Here is a 24900-nt window from a genome sequence, read left to right on the forward strand (position 1 = left end):
CGTCTGCGCAGCCCCGGCCACTGTGTGTTAACTCAGTCAAACCCCCATGCCTGATGCCGCACTGTGACAGACATATGTTGCCCCAGGGAAGGGTGGTGTTGGGGGGGGGGGGGGGGGGGGGGGGCTCGCCTGTTATGCCTCCAGTGGATGTGTAAGTGCAGCCAAGCAAAGGGACTTTTGCCTGCCCGTTCCTGCCCATCACTCATCACTGTATTCCCCTTGGAATTACTGTAACTGAAGGCATGTGTCTACTGCTATATGAGTTAAGCGCTAAACCATTTATTTTCAATGAATCTTCTTTTCATTTGGTCTAAAGACTATACAGGTGAATAATGTTTTATAATCTTTTATTATAATCTGTTATTATCTGGTTGTTGCTCTTAAAGATTAAGCCATAGGTATTTATGTGAATCAATAATATTTAGCTGGCTCTTTGGAAAAAAGACTAAAAGTGGCAGACCTTTCCTGAGCTCAACCGGATATCTGCTCTGCTCCCCCTCACAGGAAATCAATCCCACCTCGTAGCCCCCCCATTTCCCCTTTTCTCCCCATTCCCCCCCCAGCCCGCCCTACACTCCCCAGTCCCCACGCTCACTTATTGCCTGATCGCGGCATGCACACTCTTCCTCTGAACATCAGTCGCCCTTTCTCCCTTTCCTGTATGTGCATGTAGACTCCTGTTCAACAACTGTGAGAGGGGTCCTCTATGATTTACTCATGAGCCACCGTTGAGTTATCATACTGCATATCAATAGCCCCATTTGCTTCATGTTATTGGATCTACTGAATTAATCATTTAGAAAGACTTTACAAGGAATCTGGTTTAGAAATATATCAACCCCTTTTTGGTCTCTTCAGACAATTTGTTTATTGCTGTTCATGGCTGTTGTTATGGAGCCTATCATAATATTGACAGATTGTGTTGAAATCTGGTGTTTGTCACTGTGAGTTTTACAGTGATTTTATGTTGCATATACTTAATCACCCTCCTGACCAGAGCTCCTCACGTAACACTTGTTCCACTCTGCACTTTTGCAACACAGCATTTGTAAATTCATGCAAACGCAGTCAAACAAACCCTCCCATCTGACCTCGACTCCGTATGACCATGTAAGCAGGCTCACAGATTCAGTACCGGTTAAAATAGTTTGTGGCAGTGATGTGGCTAAAAACAATAAATTTGACTTTCAGTCTTTGTCAGAGTGATAAAGACTATCCAGAATAGCAGAAGTGCACGCTGGGATAGCCCTCAGTGCCTTGGGAGTTCTATGGTGGAAATGGTGGGAGGGTGTGGTGAAGAGTTAGCTTCCCAGCATTGTTGCGCAATTCTTTGGCCACCCTTTGCGATCCTAAATGTCCAGTTTAGACCATCAGCTTTTTGGACCATGGAGTACTCATATGAATAATGGGGTGAAACAAAAAAAAAAATGGGGAAATGATCCTCACATGAGAACAAAGGGAAAATCAGGACACTTCAGGGTTAGGACAGCTGACCTGCTTTGATGTTGGGTTAGATATGTGGAATAGGCTACCTCATGAAGCCTCCTGTCTGAGTCACATGAACTGCAGTGAATGAGATCACTGGCGGGTAGGGTGTGTCCTCGATGAGGCCGTGCAGGAAGTGCTTGCTGTCCTGTCCCGCAGGCCCAGCAGAGGTCATGTGCTATGCTCACCGTTTCAGGCTGTCCTCAGGAACCTCATCAAGTCATGACTGTCAGCACTGATATAGCAGGCCAGGACACATAATCTTCAGAGACATCTAGACATCCCTAACCTCCCAAAACTCCCCGCTTATCGCCACACTTCCCAAGAAGAGAGAATTAGGAAGACATAATGATGTTGTGTAATCAAAGCTATATGTTCGGACAAGCTCTCTTCTGAGTCGGTATAGTGAAGTTATGGAATGGAATGAAACAATTCGGAATACCAGGAATCTCAGATCCCAGACGGAACATAGACCATTGGAATGAATGATGAACCTATAAACTGTGTGAAATGTGTTACATAGAAACAACATGTGATTCGGTTTGTTATGGACTTTGTATCCTCTAGGCTTGTTTGAAGAGAGTTAATAATTCACCAGACTCTCACAAAGAAATTTAGGGAAAAAATCCCCTGTAGCTTTGTTGCCTATTTCTTGGGAAGTAAGAATTGTCTGGATGCAATCTTCTAGCCCAGTGCCAGTGGATTTTATTTGATCTTAGCACCCACTATACTTTATTTTATTTTATTAGCCTCTATCCTGTAGGCTTAGACAATCAGCAATCCTTGAGAGCTGAAGCTGAATATGATAAACCTGCATACGTGACAGTAAAGATTAAGGTAAGTATTTTTCCTTCACATTTTCAGCAGCGCTGTGTTTAGACCAGACCAAGAAAATGAAATGAGAGGTTTGCACATTTTAATAGGGCGGAGCATAGTGATGACGTGTAGTATATTGAGGAGATGGAGCTGCTTGTAACAAACCATTGAAACAGTGAGTGGAGCCTGTGATGGGAAACAGAGGACGGAGTAGGCTACCCACAATTTTTCATGGCAGAAACACGTCAGATACCTTAGATTGTGGCGTTGCTATATCGAGTTTGTAGGTGATAACATTGTCATATGTAGCCTATGTATACTCACTTCGTCACTTGAAAAACCGTGGAATTAAATGAATAAATTAAACACTGTCAACACAATTGACATAGACTAGCCGTCCGACTGTTGAATAGAGGATCGTTTTTTAGTTGTTTTCCCCCTCGCCACCAGCCGCTGGGATTGTTTCATCACTATGTCTGGAGGTGTAAACATGGATGAAGACAGCAGAGGTAGGATGCCAATTCATTGACCATATTAAACCATGCTGGCGTATGAAATGAGCAGATAGACTAAAGTATCTATTTGATCTGAATGCATGCAAAGTGAATGAAGAATGCAATGTATTTCTTGTGTCGCCTTTATTAATACGCAAACATATTCAAGGTTAGTGTTACTACACTGATAATATGGAAATTTCTCAGCGCGAGGCAAGTCCACGATCTGTAGTCTACAGATTCCGATTGAAGTTTGACACAGTCCATCGGCAAAATGTGTGATGCTATAGCCTATGTAATAGGCCTATCAGATTTAAATGTTAAACCGCATAAAATGTATAGATTGTAGCTCTAAAGTTGCCTTTATATAAGATGAAATATAATTATTTGGACCTTAAACTATTGGCTGCAACTTATTAAATGAGTGTGCTGTCAAACTTCGCGATTGCTTATTATTATGGCTTTCTTGGGAGAGACCAGTCCAGCTTAGGCTAGGCTATAACCCAAAATAAGTGTAGCAATGCGATGCATTATTTGTCAGTTCAGTGCTTGATCTTAGTTGGCGATGCTTTGAAGTGAAGAGGGAAGACATGCTGTGCTTGACGGTCGAGAGCGTGTAATTGGTGTTGTGTGGCGGTCGCCAGTGGCAAGAAAACCATAGGCAACGATGTGATGAGAGTTAACGAATGATAGGAAAACGTAGTTTCTTCTTATAGCTTATCCATCTGGTATTTAAGTGCACATAAAAGGCATAAATCAATCACTCAGTGTCGTAGCCTAGGCTACAGTAGACGCGGAAAACCTCAGCGCGTAACCCCTGGAAGATGTTAATCTGTTGGCACTGGCAGGGGGCAAAGAGATATTTAGTGTAGTCTATTGTAGCCTAAGTGTAGCCGCCAGAAAATAATCATCACTTCTTGCAGACGAAGTTCCATACATAACCAAGTGATGTAAAGTAATGCAATTCTATAATGACTTGGAAATTACTGTCTTTTTTATATAATTTATAGACATGCCTTTGATTCTGTGCTGAGTGTGTTTCACTAATTCACCGATTGGGTTAAATGCAGAGACCAAATTTCCCATACGGGATCAAAAAAGTATATATACTTATATACTTATACTTATACACCTTGCACAATGTTTTCCCGATTCTAACACATACCATAGTCTACATATCAGCACTTAGAGGAAAAAGGAACCACTGTAGCCTATCTCAAATCCATTTCAAGCCTTGGTTTGAGTGAGTTGATTGGATTCAGCAGCTGTAAGGTGAAGTATACTTGCATTTATGGCATTGGAATGTCAGGAAATCTCCCAGATTAAATGCTATGGGCCTGTGTGTACTAAGAGAGAGCATTTATGGGGAGGGGGTAGTGTGTGAGAGGATGTAGACCTTCAATATTGCATGGGCTGCTGCCGACTGAGATTGTATCTTTGCTGCATGACCAGTGGGACTGGAGTCCCTCTCTTGTCTGGGCCAGGGTTTAGAGTCTCCATAGAGCTGGCTTTGTGCACGGGCAGTCAGCTATGTCCTGTGGTTCACGTGGCAGCCTGTCTGTGCAGACAATCTTGTGGCCTTGTGATCAGACTGGAAAGATTTGATCCTAATCAAATGGAAATGATTTTGCACAGGGCTGCATCGTGACCACTGGGTGGTGGGCACAGTGCCGTCTGATCATGTCACAGACAAAAACAATTAAGGGACAAGATATTTACTGGCTGTGTTTGTCCTCTGTTCTGTGTTTCCGGTTTATTCTGACCTGAACACAACAGTTTTTACTTTGGTAATAAAGAAATGAACAGTCCTGGAAAAGTTTACTTCCACATTGCCCTATTCAGAACAAGAACCCATTCTTTTAGTTCTTTGTGGAAACATATGGAGTACTTGGTAGAACCGTAGAACTGTTTGAACGTAAGAAGGGCCACTATTGTCACAGGTACTCACAAACATGGGACTATTTATTCAAGAGAGGCAGTTGCTTCAGGATGCCATCTAGTTTGTCTGGTCCCACTACCAGCAGTGCATCTCAAGCAGCATGGATGGCATGGGAGAGCATTTGAAAGCTGCACAAGACAGACTGGCTCATCTGACGGACACCGTGCCTCTGATTTGGTGCGAGTATCCTCCCCGCCACGGTGCTGTGTGATCAATCACACAGAAAGGCAGTTAAAAAGCCCATTAGTCTCCGCACAGCCATCCACTCACAATGAAGGTCATAATGCGACTGGGTGTAATTAGAACACGTGCGAGATAAAGTGTTTGGATTGCCGGCTGATTTGTATGTTCTGCATCCAGTCCCAGCTAGGAGACGAATCAATCCAGGGTGTCACTCACATATGTGGTGAAGGAGATGGAGGAGCACTTCTGCTTCTGGTGACTGAGTGGATCTTGCATAGCAAGGAAGGAAGTCAGCCGGCAGGCTTGTCGTGATGCTGTTGTCCCATATAGACAGGGACTATCACAGTCACGTATAGACAGGGACTATCACAGTCACATATAGACAGGGAGTATGGCTGTTTCTGATGCATATCAAACAATGGGTTCTGTCTGGTATCAGATGCATGTGACACACAAAGCACTGAGGTGCTGATACTTTAAGGAACACACTGCGCTCCATGCCAACCCAAACCACTGTGTCACTCAGTTCACCGCTTTGACTTGGGCTCCACATGGTTCGTAGAAAAAAAAGAGCTGCTGTATTCGCCTCTGTGAGAGATGGGCTGTAACTCATTACTGTTTATTGCAATCAGGGTCTATTTATAGATTCAGTATGGAGTTGGGGTGGAAAATTGAAAACAGACGTGAGAGCTATTCAGTCTGGGAATGGTAAGAGTTTGCATGAGGATGTTTTCTGCCTTGGGATTCGGTCTCGTTGGTTTACAGTCCATGTGTGCTTCAGGGTCTTGCCAAGGCGTGTCTGACATCACTGGACCAGGGGAAAGAAATGTGCCTTTTCACATCCAGTGGGCGATTGCCAGTGAACTGTGTATCATGATCCCCGGCAACCACAGTGACTCCTTCACTCAATGCTTTTTTCTTTTTTTTTTCTTCTTTTTTTTGACCGTGGGAATAGCCATGTGAGTTGGCCTCTTCCTCCTATTCTCTGAAAAAGTTGGCCTCGGAAGAGGGGGGGTGGCTGCACCACACACACGCCAGTGGGGTCAAAATGTGTGTAAAATCCCACCCCTGTCCACCAGACAATCTTATCAGAATGGACACTCTGCAAACAGTCCATTTGCTTGTTGTCCTTCCCATTAATGCTGTGCCGTGTTTTTTTTCCCCTGCCTTTTCCACTCGGTCTTTAATGCATTAACTGGTGCATGGAAACTGGTTGGCAGCCTGTGTGCACCACACGCCCATACTCTGCATGGAGGATCTCTTGCCTCCATGCTTTGACAACATGAACTCAAGCGCCCTTGCGCCCCGGTAATAACAGTTTTGGTAGGACAGGGGTGGTAATCAAGGGGGAGAGGCCCAGAGGAGCCTCCGGGAAAGAGTTATTGACACTGTGAGCGTGCTGGCGTCTGGTCTCTCGCACTCTCCCTGGGGTTCTGTCTGGCACCAGGCATGGCACTGTGGGCACTGGGCAGCGGGCATCCTCTCATCAGCGGTGTCATCATCTTTCGCAGCGTGCGTGTTGATGCCATGCGAGGTCAGGACTCTGAGCTGGAGATGTTTGCCAGGCCTAAAGCGTTACGCACCTAGCCCTGTTGAAAGACATAAGCTCTCTCGCTCTAGAATCCCTGTTTGTTGGCTTCTAAATGTGGCATATCTGCGGCTTAAAAGGATCAAAAACATTAGGCCACACGTGCAAAGAATACCGCGAGCCGCCGCATACGCCCGCCCATAATGTATCATCTCTAGACTTATCACGAGATTTAGAGAAGCATTCTGCCCTGTTAGTGGAGGCTCACAAGCTTGGATTTACACTGCACATTTTGCCTAGCGTTGATTTAGACATGGGGTTGTTTTTCAGCTGAGATATGAAGTAGACGTGGCCAGTGGCCACGTTGGAGGAGAGGCGAGCTCGTAAATGGCTGCAGTCTTACTGGCCCTGCACAAGCATGTGGCATTGATTTGAGGCAGTACTTGGCGGGGGGGCTGTGTTTCCAAGATGTTTTCTTTTGCCGTGAAAACGGCCTGAGGCGGTACATGGCAAAGTGCTCTCTGTTTGGGACGTGGGCTGGACGCGCATGGGTGTGGGGCGTGTGTTTTCCCGCTCTTGGAGAGAAGGAGGGAAGTGAGAAAGACGCAAAACAGAGAGCAAACCGCCAGTCGACTTGAGTTTCACCGTGATGGAAAACTCTTGCAGCACAGGCATCTCACGGGCAAAACAGCTCCTCCCTGGCCGATGCCAGGCCTCTTCGGGGCACGTGAGGGCGTTGTGATACTGGCAGTGAAGGAGAAAGAGAGAGCTTGGATCTGGTTTTGGCCACCGGGAAGCTCGAGTCCACGGACCCCTAACCCTTTCTGGAATGCCAGAGTGGGTGACCCCCAGCATGCCAGCATTCCTATCGGGTTTATCTGACCAGAGTCAGAGGCCTGACCCGAAGAAAGGGCAGAGTGGCTATTACATAAGAGAGCCCATGTGTTATAACCTGATGCATATGTGGGAAACACTCTGTGGTGTGACATTAGCCCCTTCAAAGGTATTAAAGAGGTGCTTTTGGATGGTGGGGTCCTGTTATCTTTGACGCCAGCCATAATAACCTTTTTGAGAGGTCTGGTTATGAGTTTGCAAAAGACGTTAATTTCCTGCTGTACAGCTGTGGTCTTTTAATGTGGTGTGGAAGTGTGAGGTCTCGTTGGTGTTGTTGTTCTCCCCACACCCACGTCACAGACGGCTGAACCGCAGTCTTCAGTGGGGAGACAGGATCTGGTTCGTTTAGGCGCTCATACTGTTCACACCAGCACGATCCAGAATGAAGGTTTAACAGCAGTTTGAAATTAGACAGAGGAGACAATAGCCTCCTCACACTCCATATGTGTTTAATTTGCAAATCTTCCCTCACAATTTTCCACAAGGACAAAAGCACTGTTCATATCTGAGGATACAGCTATAATTCAGTATTACTACCATTTCTTCAGCAAGAATGAGTTAATTTTGAGGGTATTTCCAGTGACTATATTTTTCAGACAGTTTAATGTTCCATTCTCAACGATGGTGCCGTGGCATGTGTTTAATAGATGCTGGTCGTCCCTCCCTACACTGAGCTTGTGCAGATGTGCCATTGTTTTCTCTCCGCCTCCTTGTTAATTCTTTTGTTTTATAAATAAACAGATTTAGTGGAAGTAAGAGGATCAAGATAGCCTTAAGGGTTTCCAAAATTAGGGGGTGGGAGTGGGGGGGAGGTTCTCTCTCATTTTGCAATCAGGTCTTGAAGTTTGATTTTTTTTTTTTGCCTTTGTCTCATTGGTTAATTACAATGTAAGGACAAAGAAGGCTACAGAGCCAAGGACAACAGTGTCCATTTCATCATCTCTCTAAATGGAAACATATGGCCTGTAGGTGCTGAAAGCTGGTGTCATAGAAATGCTGTTCAGTACAGTGTCAGCATGCATGTTGATAATATTAGAATGTCTTGGTCATTGCTTTTATGTGACCTAACAGCAGGTCAGCATCTTCTGTAAGCTGAACAAGGGCAGAGCGGTCAGTCACAGGCAGGAACAACTTAATGGAGTACCATTGCCATTAGTCTGAGAGCTCCCCAATGACATCACCGGCATTCAGTTGAAGATCTCAGCCAGACCTTTTTCCCAGGAAACAAGTCCACCCATATCACCATAATTTATATGACATCATCCCATTTAGCTGTTGATGTCTTCCGTCGATACAGAACACATTGACTCAGATTTCCTTTAAACAGGCCTCTTTGAAATTCTCGTATGCATGCTTGACTTTTCTTAGCTATACTGGCACCTTGCTGAGTTTTTGCTGCTCAGAACTCTCAAGATACTGTATGATACGGGGATGGAATTCTACTCATCCCTCTCTTTTTTTCCCCTAGTGAATAACATATTAATATATGGCCTAAATACATTTCTGAAAATATAAAGATGTTTGTGCTGCTGCTGCCTCTGCAGAAAGTGCTGGTTAGGAGTATAATCATGACAGCTAAAGTAGGTTAGTGGTGAACGCTGGGCCACATCTGTGTGTGTGGAGTATTCTCCCGGTGCCATAGTCTAAGATGAGGCGCTGGTTAATCGCTGTGGATTCGCTGGGCGGATTAGAGCCAGCTGGCAGCCCATCCCGGGCCATGGCACACTGGGTGAGATACGGTTAGGGGGATTAGGGACAAAATGTAGATTATAGAGGCTGTTAGGAGCCCTGACTCGCCGCACGTGTCTCTCTCTCTCGCGCGCGCTCTCTCTCTCGGCCCCTCGGCCCTCGGAGCGGAGGCCAAAGCCCCTGTGGCGTGGTGTGTCAGAGAGGCAGTCAGCAGGGGGAATTCCCAATGGATGTGTGTGTGTGTGTGTGTATGTGTGTGTGTGTGTGTGTGTGTGTGTGTGTGTTGCTTCTCTCTCTGTAATCTCCATTACTGTCCTGGATACTCAGCTAACTCCCATGGCCAACATGGAGTGTTTTTGTTGACATCCTCAGGAGCTCAGCAACGACTGTTTACTGTTTATTTTACTCAGAGTGTCACATTTTCTCATGGAGTTGGAAGTCTTCCTCAATTATTTGAGCATATGTAGATGTGATTTGTAGTGGACGAGACTCCAAGCTCTCTGAAAGTAAAGAAAACACACCTTGATTTGCAGTACTAATTCCATTGGCTGGACACTTGACTGAATTAATTTTGCCTGAGCGCTCCTCCCCATGTTGGATGCAGATGTGTTGTAGCACTCGTGCAGATGTGGAGTTAAGCCAATGCAGTCTAATCCTGCCAATGCATATTTGCATGCCATCTGTGCTGTGCATCCGTTCATGTATACAACTTCATCAGAGAGAGAATTTAATTGAGGCTCCATATATCATCTGATGTGTAGATTGACACGTGTCTGTTGCTTGGTTTGAATGATCACTCTCTTTTCTCCAGGGAACATGTTGAAAGTCCTGTACTCTTCTGATCATGTAGGCATATCTCTCTTCACACTGTTCTCCTCCTGTACATGCATGGTATAGCACTCGGATTATTGCCATAAATATCCTGTCTCAAAGCCTAAATGGCACACTTTAATTAAGTGCATACACACTGTGGGATGTCACCACTGGCTGAGGTCAGTGTGTTGCACAGTGGTGAAACTCTTAGAATTGAAATAAAACGTTAGGCCTACGTTATTAATTAAAAATGAATTATCCACATTCTCTGACTATTTTCATAGGAAAAACCCTGACGAAAAAGGCCCCAGGGTGCCTTTTCCCATAATTAATCTGCACTTCCCAATGAAATTCCAAATATAATGTTTGGCAACCCCCTCAGGCGTTCTCCTCACTGAGGAAAATGGAGATTACAGATCACACTTTATGGAGCAAATTAAAAAATATCCGTCGTTAAATAACCACCAGCCATTTCCTTTAAGTAAAATAAAATCAGACCGTACATATTTATCATAAGCACCACTGGGTAACGGAGGTGAACTGTGTTAATTGCGTTATTGTTCTGCTGAGCTGCAGATATAATGGCGGCACACATTCACCCCATTGTCATGAAGCAACACCCTCACAGGAGGAAACACTCCCCCTCACCCTCTCCCAAATGGCTCCTGTTCCCCGTTCTGGTGTACAATTACATAATGTGCTAAAACAAAGCCTGATGGATGTGATCATGGATGGGATTCGGGGGTTAATTCCATGTCACCAATCTCCACAATCACTCACACACCCACACTCTAAATAGGACAACTTGAATGTAAAGCAGCCATGGAAAAAGTGATGGAAGTACTTGTATTGTGCCTGATGTAGCCAAACCTTACATCACTTTGTCTTCCTTAACACCACAGCATGTTATTGTTCCATAAAAGACTTGAAGTTAATGCCAAGAACAACATTTAAAAATGATATAGAATCATGGTACACAGGATCAGTTATTCAGTGGGCTAAGCATGCTAAATGCATATAACCTTGCTGCTGCCCCCATATTTGACATGTTAGATAAGGATGGTACTAAAACCTGTTGACCCTACATTTTAACCGTCGAGTTGAGTGAACAGCTGTAATTGTTTCCGGAGATTGTGAGCAGACTGTTTGCTCAATTTGTACGAACCTGGGTAATCACCGCAACGTGCTCTTTGAAAAGCACATGTCATTTCCTCTCTCCAAGTGAACACCTCAGCTGGCTCATAGGCTGGATTAATTAGGGCAATCAGAGCGTCTTCCTCTCGACTTGGCTTCCAGCGCTGGATTTGCACATGTTCGCTCAGCCTCAGCACCAGCGCCACTTGCTTTCATCCTGCGGCTGGAAGATGAGGGTGCACTCCTGTTTCTCAATTTAAGAGAAGAGAAACATAATCCTAAATGGATTTTTTCCCCTAATCTAATTACTTCCTTCTGAAGACATTTTGGTCACAATCGCAACTCATTAAAACTCTATTGTCTTCTGATTCATAAGAGGTTTTTACTTTGATGTGTACCCGTTGATCTTGTATATTAGACACTGGTGGTATATAAGATATACAGTATAAATAAGTATGTAGCATAACATACTATATGTAGTATGTAGGACATATAGTATGTAGCATGTTAGAATGTACTGTAGTATGCCATCTGCATCTACACTTGTGTCATAGGTAATACATGAGTTAGTATGTACTGTATACAGTATGAGTCTGATGCCTACTGTTGGTGTGTTCTTCTGCAGTACCTGAGGACCTCTCTGTGGAGGAGAGAGACGAGCTGTCAAACATACGACGCAGGAAGAAGGAGCTCCTGGATGACATTGAGGTATTGTGGTTGGAATCTCATTTGGCCAGTGTTGATTGTCTGAGTAATGGAACACTCCCTATTTTGTGCTCCTTTGTATTACCAGCGGGAGACAAACTGGCTGAAATTTGGCTGTTGTTGCATGAATGCAGGCCTTGTTGAGCGGTTTGATCTGTGTTTACGTTTGAGGTTGAGGAACAGTTGCAATACACAGTTGACTGTGTTTTAATCCTCAAAGTCTTTGAACATTAATGGTTTGGTGTTCAGAGCGTGCTGACAGATTTGGTTGTTCATGCTGACTGTTTTTGCTCTGATCTTTGATATGCTGTTCTTTTAGCATATTCAAACCAACAAAGACAAAACAGAATGCCCAGCTAAACGTACCATCTGTATTGTACATTCAACCTTGTAGATTACATATTCTTTATACACAATACAATTGCTCTCTTTTGCAGCGGTTAAAGTTAGAGATCTCTGAAGTGATGACTGAGATTGAGCAGTTAACATGTGTTGGAGAAAGGTGAGTATCACAGAATTCTGTGTTCATTTGTTTTTTTAATCACAGATAGCTAAAAGACAGATAAAAGTAGTACGACTGCTCTCAATTTCTCTTCTTTCTGTAGCAAAACGACACAGAGAAACAAACAGATTGCAGTTGGGAGGAAGAAATTCAACATGGATCCCAAAAAGGTTAGTCGTCATTGGCACACCAGCTGTATGATACATTCATTAATTACGTTTGGCCAATTAGGCAACAACTAACAGATCCCTGGGGGATTAGATAAATGCATTTATTAATGAGCACATTGGTAACTATCTTATGTTTATGCATTGGACATGTGGCACGGGACAATAACCTGGTGTTGCTTTCAGGGCATCCAGTTTCTGCTGGAAAATGACCTTTTGCAACATACGCCAGAGGACATTGCACAGTTCCTGTACAAAGGGGAAGGCCTCAACAAAACGGTCATCGGAGATTATCTTGGCGAAAGGTAAGATCATTTGGCACAAATGGGGGCTTGAGAACAGAGATAATGTCTTAGATCTTTTTGGTTTGAGTCTTGATGAATGATATATGCTCTAAGATTACACTCCTGTAAATCTTAAAATCTTAGCCCATCTGTTCAGGAAATTGAATATACCATTTTACTGATGAGAATGGCCACCAATGTCTGGAAATATAGATGTCTTATCTCTTTGATTGCCCCTCTGGGTATCTCATTGGCAATAAAATGTTATTATCCTCATCTGGTAGAGTTGACACTGGCTTGTGAAAATGCAGTGTGTGTGGTTACTTGTGGCTGTGTGGTCAATGCTTGTTGGAATAGGCCGCTCCTTTAACCTGCCAGATATACTCCCACATATTAGAAAAGTTACATTTGCAAGCAGATTTATGGTTAAGCTCTATCAAACTTTAAAACTGGCATGAATTTTTAAAAATGTAATCAGGATATGATGCCATCAAGCCACCTCAGTGATATAAGCTTTTCATCTATGAGAATTTTTTAATCAAAGGTGACCACGTCTCTTAAGCATAGCGAGGCCAAAATAAATCCTCCATGATCTCAGGAAACCATCCGTAATGAGATCCATCACTGTCCTTACCTGAAGTGAGAAGATAATCTCCACTCCACTCATTGAAGCAAATGAAGGAGTTCTTTTGTGAGCGCAGCAGGCAGCTGACAGTCTGGCCTCCCCGGAGGGCTGTAGCTAGACTCGAGGGCCTCTTCAAAGAAAGCATCGCCTTCCCACTCGCAGGCAACTGTAAGCAAAAGTAGAGGAGAGGTGTAATTAGCAATTACTGCTAATTGTATTTATGCGAGGAACTCAAACGGGAACCTATTATTACGTCTCATTATGGTCACAAGCTTGCTGCGGAGCGAGTGACTCAAGGAGAGTGCGTGTAATCAGCCATATGTTGCAGGAAATTGGTCCATTGACTCACTCTTTTATCAGATATGTTAATCGCATAATGTATGTTACGTACCCTATATGTACTGTGTATTTATAGGTAGTATAGTCACCATAGGCTGTGTCTTTTGAGGGAAAGACTAGAGTTTCCAGATTAATGATCTCAGTTCATTATGTAGCAGAGCTGCAGTGTAAACCCAAGAGATTGCCTTCAAAGATGTTGCTCCAGTTAGTTGGCGCTTGGTAAGCATGCTATCAGGGACCAGTATCTGTGTGCTCTGCATGTTGCTAGCGCTTGTTTCTTGGTCAAATTGGATTACAGTGTTATCAGTGTTATCAGAGCCTGGCCACAGTTAATGGCTCCAGAGTGCTGTCTCATCTGAAGTGGCCTGGGTTTTGGCCCTCTCGAGATTTAAATCTTTTGATTGATGGTTGCCAGGATCTTTCCAAACGTCAACTGGATCGAGCAGAAATGTGTTTTTGAAGCCGTGGCTTTTTAAGATTGGATCCAGATTTTTCTCTGGCCAGTGCCCCACTCCTCCTGTCAATATCAGCAGAGAGAAATGCCTGAAACTCTGAGAGGTGCCAATAGGACAGAATCCATCACAGTGGAAATATCGCTTTCCCCATTCCGGACTCAAACTGTGCAGCTATTTCATTTCTTATTTTTAATGCTCCCTTGGTAATTGAGCGTTGCTTTGCTTTGCTTTGCTCCTCCTGATTGGAATACCTTTCCTCTTCTCCTCAGGGATGACTTCAACATCAAGGTTCTGCAGGCCTTCGTGGAGCTCCACGAGTTTGCAGATCTGAACCTGGTGCAGGCTTTGAGGTGAGGCGCTTGTTTTCTCAATCACACTGAGGCATGGAAAAGGCCCTTCAGCTGAATTATGTGGCACTGCACGCCCATGTCTTTCTTTAAGACAAATAACAACCCTATCCTTGTGGATGCCTTATAATTTTGTCAATTTTTTGTGACCTTTAAGGGGATGTATTTTGCATGGTGTTTATCTTTTTTACGTTTAGGGATGTTTGTTGGTGTCAGTGGCATTAAAGAACACTGCTACATCATTAAAGAGATATAGCAGACACAAGCAAACAAGCATAGACCAATAGATTATAGACATATAATTCAGCATATTAGTGACTGTCTTTTGATCTAAGTGTCACACATGAAAGCTCTTTGCTGATGAGATCATTTAATTAGCACGCAGAAGTGTAGATGCACAATTTCACATCTGTCTGTTCCCCTGCTCTCTCAGAGGTAAGTCAGAACTGAGGCGCGTGGAAGGGCGTGTGTGAATCACTCCCTGATTTACCTTCCTATTCCTCACGCTAGGCAATTTCTGTGGAGCTTCAGGCTACCCGGCGAAGCCCAGAAGATTGACCGGATGATGGAGGCGTTTGCATCCCGGTACTGCCAGTGCAACCCAGGGGTCTTCCAGTCAACAGGTCAGCCTTACACAGAACTCTGTTTTATTATTTAATTACAGCGGTGTCTGATCATTAGAAACAGAATGAATTTCGGCGAAGAGCATGATTGTGTCTCCATGCTCATTTGCAGCACATACTCTGTGGCCTAAATATTGGAACTGTTTTTGTGGAGCTGCATGCGCCCCGCTGTGTGTCTGAGAGAGAGAAAGAGAAAGGGGGGATTCGTTGCCCAACATTAAAACCTCATTATAAAAAACTTTTTTTCATTACCACAGGCAAGCTCATAATGCCGTTGTATTGCAGAATGTTATGTAAAATCATAAAACTTAGAGCTTCATAGAGGAAACATACATCATTTCTAGTATCATTGGCTTGACCCAAAAACAATGCAAGGCATGCGTTGCAAGATTGCCTCGTAGAATATAGTGGAAATTTCAACATAATTGCTTTGCAGTATACTTTAAAATTGCACCATCACCAATCCCCTATAGTGTTGCAATGTATATTACATGGAAAAAGAAACACAGCCTCAGGATCTGAATAACAATGTGTTTTGGGGGATTGCAGAATCCTGTATGACATGCCAGAAGATAGCATAATATGCGCAGCCTACTGTGCCATTGTGTTGGTACTGTCACAGTGGGGGACTCTCTGCAATACAACTCAGTCTATAGTAGGGGGCTGAGTTTGGAGCGCGCGCACGATAGTGATTTATTCACACACAGAATCTGCTGTGCGTCAGAGCGTTAATATTCATGAGCGCCCGCTCCTTTTTTTAATAGTGTTTCCTCACAAAGAGCTCCAATGGTCACGGATTCATAAACAGTGCATGTGTGAGTCACGGAATGGCAGCGGAGCAACTCTCAGGAGGAGTTTCGCTTTCTCTTTAAAGAGACTCAGCAGTGCTGGGGAGGGAGAATATGACTATCCCTTTGTAGCGTGCAGAGCTGCGTCACTGCACAATGTGAGCTCAGTGTTGTCCAAACAACGTCCACTAAACTCAACACTAATGAAAAGCATACGTCAGTGGTGTTGAATGAATGAATGAATGAATGAATGAATGAATGAATGAATGGTGTTGAATCAACTATTCATTGCTTTGTAAACCTGCATTTAGTTCTGCAGCAGCACAAGCTTTAGTGCTAAAAAGATATGTTCACTCATACATACTCAAACACTCATAAGTGAATATTGACCTCTGACCTAGATAGGCGGGAGTACAGTATGTTTTGGCTGCACACCTGTGACACAACAGAGCTGGCCAGACACATGCAGGGTTGAAAGTGACCCCTGGTCTCCTCCACAGACACCTGCTACGTGCTCTCCTTCGCCATCATCATGCTGAACACCAGCCTGCACAACCCCAACGTGAGGGACAAGCCGCCAGTGGAGAGGTTCATCTCCATGAACCGAGGGATCAACGAGGGAGGAGACCTGCCCGAGGAGCTGCTCAGGGTGAGGGGTCCCTCTGCTCCAGGCCACGCACTAGAACACTAGAGCCATTCTCACACTCTTATAAGGGTCTTCAAAATGGGTTTTCAGTCATTGAAGGGTTCTAATACCTCAGTTTTGGCGAGGACAAATAAACAGAACCTATATAGGCACATTCTTTCCAGAAACATTTGTTATACATGACTGATAATGTCCATGATTCTACTGTAAAAAGAATTAAATATTATTTCAATATATATAAATATACATAACTTATTTACATATGACAGTATACAGTACATCAATTGCAGATACAATTTATGTAGATATAACAGACCACAGTACATCAGTTGCAAATGGGATAGGCCTGCCCAAATGTTTTTGCTTTTTAACTCCGGAAGCAAAGGAAGAGACATAGGAACAATGACACTGTGGTGATAATGGTTCACCCACAGCAGAGTTTTTACTTGTTTTGTTTGCCCTCAGCAGTAGGAAAACAGTAACAGACGACATTTCACTTCACCAGCATATTCTGCAAGAAAGCATGCTTAATACTGCTCCCACTGGATGTGCCCTGAATCCGCACTATGGAAAGTCACAGACAAGATGTGTTTGTTAATTATAGAGGGTTGTGAGTGTTGTCAGCATGTTAGCTGCTGTCAGTGTGCATAGCACAGTGTGTGGTAGAGGCTATTTACTGGTCCCAGATGCTCCTTCTCTGCCATGTCAAAGATAACAAACTGCAGTAGAAGGTGGAAAAATGAAAGTGTTTAAAGATATTTCTCACTAAATACTTTTTTTTTTTTTAAATGGAACAACTTCCTCAACTCCTAAAAATAAATTAAGACCTGGGTGCCTAATCCTGAACAAACTGAAATAGACTTTTTTACACCGCCACCTTTTTACACAGCCACTCTTCATTGTGCAGGTTACTAAATACCTTGCGTGTGTATTTCTTTCTACAGAATTTATATGAAAGCATAAAAAACGAGCCCTTCAAAATTCCCGAGGACGATGGCAACGACCTGACGCATACATTCTTCAACCCGGACCGAGAAGGCTGGCTTCTAAAGCTGGGTCAGTAAAAACTTGATGAGCTGGGCTCATTCTCGTCAACCCCTCTCACCAAGTGGATTATGTTTCTGTCCCTTGAGTAGCCAGGACATCTGTATGTCCGAGCTGTGCTGTGCTGAGCTGTGCTGTGACATTGCCCTGTCCTTTCTTTTCCTTGCCTCGCCCACCCCACACCCCCACACTCCACACCCCACGCCCCCACACCCCACACCCCCACACTCCACACTCCACACCCCACACTCCACACCCCACGCCCCCACACTCCACACTCCACACCCCACGCCCCCACACTCCACACCCCCACACCCCTCTCTGAAGCTGCATTTTCTCCTTGCTGCCCATTGTCTTGTCTCCATTTTTCTGCAGGATTGTTTGGATTGAAATGTTCCTTCCTGCTATCTCCATGTCCTCCTTTTGACCGCCTCCTTCTTCAGTTACTTGATTGGGTGGCGCCACTGTTTCGCTAAACTAGTGTACGAGACCCTGAAGCTACAATATATCTCACTCTTTGCAGTCATGTTATCAGTACATCAGCTGGCTATTGAAAAGAAAAACACAGCTTTGCTTGTCTGACTTCCACTAAATGATTGTTTCTTGCAAGTGTTAGGAGAACTGAGTTATCATAGCTGGGGCATCAGGTTATCTCTCTGTGAATTCACATGGATGGTGGGCTTCTGTCATGTTCTGGGGCAGTAAGAAAGAATAAGGGATTTTTTTTTTTTGTCTTTTATGGTGAATGGTTCCACTGTGCCCTATTTTAGTTTTTAGCCAACACAGTATTTCCTTCATGTTTAGAATTCTCAGCCCCATTAAAAAGCTTAGCAGAAGGCCCCCAAAGTTTGCTTCACACCTTCAAATTCAAATTCAAATTCAGAAGTTGATTTATTGGCATGACATATGGGCACTTGTATTGCCAAAGCAGTTAATACATGTAGTATAAGACATTACAACAACTACAGATACAGAACATAATACATTAACTGATAACAGAAATCAGAACACCTACGTAAAACATACACTAAGACAAACTAAAAACACAGGTAGACACTTTCTTTCATACTCCCCAGTAGGCTATAGCAGCAGACTATTGGAACAGACTTGGCCTTGATCCAAAGGATCTGGGCGGGACGAGGGCCGGATTTGGCCCGGAATCGGCCCAGAATCAGCCATTATTTGGGCCAGTGATGTGTGTTTGGGGAAAACACACTCTTCTGAGGATCAGTAGCTGCAACATCAACATGCACCCTTTCACACAGATTAGATTTCTACATGATCATCATCACTCACTCACTCCCCCCCCCCCCCCCCCTCTCTCTGAAAGACTTCCCTGCGAGCTGTATCAGAAGCTAAAAACAGGGCCTGTTTTCCTCCGCGTATAAAAACTGATCTGGTGCAGTTTACTGTACACCCCCCGCTGTGATCGGAGCTGGCAGGCGGCTTCCCTCGCGGCACTCCGAGGCTGTGCCACATTCCCTCCTCTCCCGCTGATGTCTCTCTCTCTCTCTATCTCTCTCCATCTCCTCCATCTCCCTCCCTCTTTCTCTCCCTCTCTCCCTCTCACTCCATCTCTCTCAGGGGGCACCCCTCTCTCTGCCAGGCTCCATACTGTGCCAACTAATTTAGTTTAATGCTGCTTTTCCTCTTTCTCTCCCCCTCTTCCTCCACTTCTCTTCTCTCTCTCTCTCTCTCTCTCTCCATGTGTCCATTCCAGTCCTGATTGAGACAGCACAACTATACCATTACGACTCTCGTGAAACATTGTAATGAGACATTTTCCAGCTTTTCCAGGTCATTTAAGACATACGGCTAATAAAATGTTACCCCCAGGCCGTCCGATGCCCATTCCAGGTCATTGACACATTTGAATGCAGGTTTCCTACTGGTTATTTAGTGTGTGAGCAGTGTGCACTCTATGACTCAGGTGGCACTGCACTGGTATAGTTAAATGAACCTGCATCGTGTTTAACTTCCACATATTTTTCCATGTGTTCTTCAAAATGTGTCATCATTAAGTATGGCACTGCAGTCAACTGAGTTGTCTATATTATTGTGTATTACATTCACTCATTGAAAGTTTAACCTGAATCAACATTACAAATATATTCATCCTTTAAAGATTTCTTAAGACAATTTTTTATGGATACGTTACCTTTATGTTGATGGTTATGCATTTTGAACAGTATACCACCAAGATAGTTTTCTATTAGTAAATGATATGCAGCTTCAGATGCATTTCAGGATTTTATGGAGGTGTCAGTATTTAATTAGGTATCATGACAGCTGTCTCTCAGCTTTGATGTTGATTGACATGCCAGCCATATCATTGCAATCTCAAGCGAATCAGCCTTGGGACCATCTTGGGACTGTCTGTTTTTGAAGGAGGAGAATGACCTCAGCCACTGTGTGTTGTCCTTCCATTTCTTGCCCGTCACAGCACTTTTCTGTAGCTTAGTTATTCCACCATTCTGTGTAGTTTACGGGTCATTTATAATTCATGTCCTGTCTCCCATGCAGGAGGGCGAGTGAAGACGTGGAAGAGGAGGTGGTTCATCCTGACCGACAACTGCCTGTATTACTTTGAGTACACCACTGTAAGTAACGGCAGACATCAGCTTCTCTCGGCTGGGTTGGGGAAACATTTCATCATTTCACTTCAGGTGGGGAGGGAGGAGGGAGAAAAACAGAGAGACAAATAGTGAGAGGGTTTTTATCTATTTAAAAAGGCTCTTTGTCTATCAGTGAAATCTAAGCTGTAGCAGACAGTACCCCCCATGCAGAGTTTGCCCTCACATCCCAAAATGACCAGAATACCGGAGAAACATCTGGCGAGGGTCTCACCCGTCACATGGAACATGTGGCCACTTCAAACACACCGCCATGCCCCCCCCCCAAAGGAGCCCTCAGATCTGGGTCCCTGGGCAATCACTTCCCCGCTGGGTCCTCCTCATTAAGCCGAGACGCCCAGGGAATAATGCCGCTCTCATCCCCCGCAACGCTGCGCTTGTAATGCGGTCCTGGAGACACAATAGCTGCTCCACATTGCGATTGCGATTGGTTTGCATTTTCTTAAGCACAGTCCTCCATAAGCCCTCCCCAATGTTGTTTCAGGAAACATATTGCGAAAATAAGTCGAGGCATTAATCATTTTTATATTAAGAATGATAAAGACACGGATTTTGAAGGGGGATTACAGAATATTTCTGGTAATATTTCCGCAGGACAAGGAGCCCCGAGGGATTATTCCTCTGGAGAACCTCAGCATCAGGGAGGTCGACGAACCCAGGAAACCGGTGAGATGTCGATGTTTACCTCATTACATGAAGTTAACTTCTTTCACTTCACTGTTTTAAAAGACAGAAAAAACTTAAAATGCTAACAAAGAACACATTTCATATACTACCATGACAAAGCAGGCATCTGTGTTTTCAGGCTGGAAAAGAACATTTGGATTTTTTTTATTGTGATTCAGTATGGTATTTTGTGTTCTCAGAATTGCTTTGAGCTCTACAACCCCAACCATAAGGGCCAGGTGATCAAGGCCTGCAAGACTGAAGCTGACGGGAGGGTTGTGGAGGGAAACCATGTCGTCTACAGGATATCAGCCCCAACCACTGAAGAGAAGGAGGAGTGGATTAAATCCATCAAGTAAGTCCACGACTGTGAATAATTTTAAGAGAGCTTTCATGCTCTCTACTGTACTTTTGACATAACATGATTTGAAAGTGTCTATTTCAAGCCAACGACTTGCTACTGTCGTGCTATAAATGTGTTGCGGAACCAACAGTGCGTCCACAGTGTTAATGATATTCCTCTTTAGGGCTCATTGAATTTGCATGGCCGCCGTATCAGAGAAACACAATGCCAAAATTAAGCATTACATTTCCACTCACTTGGAAACTTGTCAGTGGCTCTTTCTGCCCATTTTAGTGTTGCTGAAGCACCAGACACGCCGCGAGGGACGGTTTCATGGTCTAAACGTGGAGAGCGTTTGTCAGGATACATGGTAGCCCCTTAGGGGGTTCTGTGCTGTGTGAATAATGGTCTGAATTGTATTTTGGTAACTCCCAACATTTAACTCTGGAGTCCTGTGACTCGGAAGTCAGCGATGCACTGGGGTGTGATCGTGTGACTCCAAGATCTTTTTCTCACAGTTGGGGGGTGAGTGATAAGACTGGGGAGGTCTGGCTCTCTGGAGGCCAAATGGGTTTCCTGAGGATAACAACTCCACTGATTACACACAAGCCAGGAACACTCTCAGCCCATGCACTGCTTCAGCTGCCTGCCACCACCTTCCTCTGTCGACTAAAAACAGTCATGGCCAGGGCACTTTCTCCTCCAAATGCCCAAGGATGAAGAACACCGCCTTGGCCATGTCCTTCTGCTATTAATGCTCCATGAACTCACTAGTCGTCGTTATGAAACAGCATTGACTGTAGTTGTTGTGTAGTGTAGTGGTCGTAGTAGTATTGCAGCACAGCGTTGGATGAATGAAAGGTGGAGCGAGATGAGAGTGTCTTTGAAATGCTGATATGCAGACGGATGGTTTTGTCTGGTGTGATGCGGAGCGCTGGAGAGAGAGAGAGAGAGAGAGAGAAAGAGAGAGAGAGAGAGAGAGAGAGTCGGCCGCGTGCACGTCTCATTAGCGCTGGGACAGACGCCGGTCCCCTGACTGGAGCGCTGGGGAGGTGGCTGTCGCCCCTGTGGTCAGCGCCGTCTGTTTGTGGCGCGAACGGCTGGCTCAGCACGTCCTGGGCGACTGCCGGAAATTCTGGGCCATTACTCACGCCCCTCCACACACACACACACACACACACACACACACATATATACAGTGTGAAGTCCCCTCCCTCAGTCCCCCAAGGTCCCCCTCCAGCCAGCCTCTGACCGCACACACATTCACCCAGTCTGAGGCCTAGTAGCGGTGACACACCAACTGGATTCTTCTCCCAGATCTCCCACCACTGTCTCCCACTCATCCATCTTACCACAAAGAGCGTATTGGAAACCATTGCACAAACTCACACACACACACACACACACACACGTACGTGCATGTGTACTTAAAATTGACATAAGGCATGAATCAGCTGTTGTGCATACCAAACCAATGATTGTGTTTTTAAAGCAAAGATAGCCTTGTAGAAACCATTATCTTGCCCTCATGAGTTTGCTGAGGGCGTAAATAGTAAATAGTTATTGTTAGTAGTTCTTGGGAGTTAGTAGTTCTTGATGTGAATTGTGTGAAATGTGAAAACGCTTCAGTGAAGGTTGAATGAAAGAATCCATGTATTTCTTTTTAAATCACTTTAAATTGAAATGATTAAATATTATTTTAGGACGTCTTTCGACTAGATGATAAAAACAAATGTGTGTTGTTATTTATGTGACTGGCTCAGACACATGTTCACAGTTTAATTACAAAAAAACTAACAAAGCTATGTCTTACATCATTTTCACTTACCGGTACTGTCTAAAGTTATTACCAGAATGATGCTAAATGTTTGTAGTGTGTCAGGACTTCACTCCACTGCTGTACCAGTCCACTGTCCACCTACCTCCAGTGTATGCTAGTGAGCATGTATCTGCTCATTTGGAAAAGGTCCTGGTAAAGGGCATTTGAGCAATAGCTAAGACATGGCTGAGTGATGAGGGTGTTTTGTCATGGCCTCCTGCTGATGGCCCTCTCTCCTCTCTCCCTCTCGCAGAGCAAGCATCAGCAGGGACCCCTTCTACGACATGCTGGCCAGCAGGAAACGACGGGTGGCCAACAAGAAGTGAGACTGACCGGAGGGCCAGCGTTCCTGCGGGTCAGAGAGAACGACCAGTCCACTCACTCTCTCCGTTGGGGGTGGTTGAGTCAGGCCACTTCGCAGAGGCTAGGGGTGGGGGGTGGGTGGGCGAGAGCCAGCGGAGTTCAAGGGGATCAGCATGGGACGATAGACTAGACAATCAAGCGTGGAGATGTCCGTTGATGTATTCATCAGAGCTGTGTTGTGGGGTTTGTCATGTTGGAATAATGCTCTGCTATTATGTATGGAGAAACCTCCAGCTTAGAGAAGACATCAGTGCATGGCAATTACACACTGTGATTTCAGTGAGCCAAACTGCAATGAGTTTAGTGTTTTGTGTATGGGAGTGTGCCAGTGTTGGTGTGCTCCCAGTTGAACCTGAACATGAAGGTAGCAGTTAAGATGCAGTACTCAGGGCACTATTGGGGCACTTGCAACCAGGATGCCCCCTACTGGCCCTCTGTTGTAAAAACACCATCATAATATCTCATGCTACCTTAGGTTCTACTGTATGTTAAGCAGTAGCAAAAGAGATTGTTTTTGTTTGGTTTAAATCTTTATTTTGAAAGACTTACCCAAATTGCTACATTATCTCCTTCTTAAGTAGTACTCAAGGTTTATTGTGTCCATTTCATGTTCATTCCTGTCCTTTACTGAGGTAAAGGTGTGATAAAAAAAATCTCAAAGTGTGTCCAACTGAATCAGCTGGTCTGATAGCTGGGATGCTGTTAAATATAAGCTTTTTAGTATAAGTCATATCTGTTTTGTTTCAAGTTGTAAAATTACCATAGTGAATGAATGCTCCAGTGTTCTTTTTTGTGTAGAGCTCCTCAGTTACTTGTGTATTGATCTACCATGACATGTTTTCCTAAGAACCTGTATTTATTTGACATCATTAAAAGTTGTAAGTTATGTGTACATAATGTAAAGACTATGCTCCTTTACCTCATTGTTTTTTTGTAGCATGTAAAGTTATAGTTTTAACATTTGTATTGACTGTTTTAAATGAATGGCTCTGAATACTGGGCGATACATCAATAACCGTTTCTTTGTTGCTGTGATTTCATATATTAAAGCTAGTACAGTATTGTATACTTTCTATATGTTCTTTAAGCGAAAGCATATTTTCAGGCCCCATATAATAGTGCTTCCTAAACTGGTGGGCGTATCCAAAGTATAAAGTGAAACTAAATGTTGCCGGTTGGAGAGAAAGGGATCGGCAGACAAAACATTTTAGAGCCACTGCCATGTAAGATCTGTAAGATCGAGAATAGTGGTGAGGATTCCCACAGTACAATAAGTGTTAAATGTTTTATATACAAACCTAAAGACTGGAATACTGAGGTCAGATCAACAGCAAAGGGATGTTGTGGAAATTGAATTTGAAGCAAGGTCTTGTCGGTAATCAGTGACTCACCAAAAAAAAAAAAGGGCTGGGTCATGTGGCAAAACTAGACATGTTCTGAATATTGTTGTCTGACTGAACTTCAATAACCGCCTTACCCAACCTATATTTAAATGAATAGCTCTAGGACTTTCAAAGTATTCGGTCATGTTTACTTCCAAGTTCCAACACTGTCAGATCCCTCCCCAAACCCCAAG

The 24900-nt window shown here is 44.2% G+C and overlaps 1 protein-coding gene across 2 annotated transcripts; it reads left to right on the forward strand.

The window, feature by feature from the left end:
- The first annotated feature begins 1912 nt into the window (after positions 1–1912).
- cyth3a (cytohesin 3a) lies at positions 1913–24216 on the forward strand. 2 transcript variants are annotated; one of them, XM_042083257.1, is made up of 14 exons: positions 1913–2322; positions 2752–2810; positions 11601–11683; positions 12118–12182; positions 12286–12352; positions 12536–12654; positions 14322–14402; positions 14910–15022; positions 16311–16459; positions 17401–17512; positions 20024–20100; positions 20728–20799; positions 21000–21154; positions 23215–24216. In XM_042083257.1, the coding sequence occupies exons 2-14, from the start codon at positions 2774–2776 to the stop codon at positions 23285–23287; spliced, it is 1203 nt and encodes a 400-aa protein (XP_041939191.1). In that variant the 5' UTR covers positions 1913–2322; positions 2752–2773; the 3' UTR covers positions 23288–24216. The 2 variants fall into 2 exon arrangements, with proteins under 2 accessions (XP_041939191.1, XP_041939190.1); XM_042083256.1 differs by lacking the exon at positions 1913–2322 and having other exon boundaries at positions 2411–2810.
- The last annotated feature ends 684 nt before the right edge of the window (positions 24217–24900 follow it).

This window comes from Alosa sapidissima, chromosome 24 (assembly GCF_018492685.1).
Source record: "Alosa sapidissima isolate fAloSap1 chromosome 24, fAloSap1.pri, whole genome shotgun sequence".
NCBI classification, from domain to species: Eukaryota; Metazoa; Chordata; class Actinopteri; order Clupeiformes; family Clupeidae; genus Alosa; species Alosa sapidissima.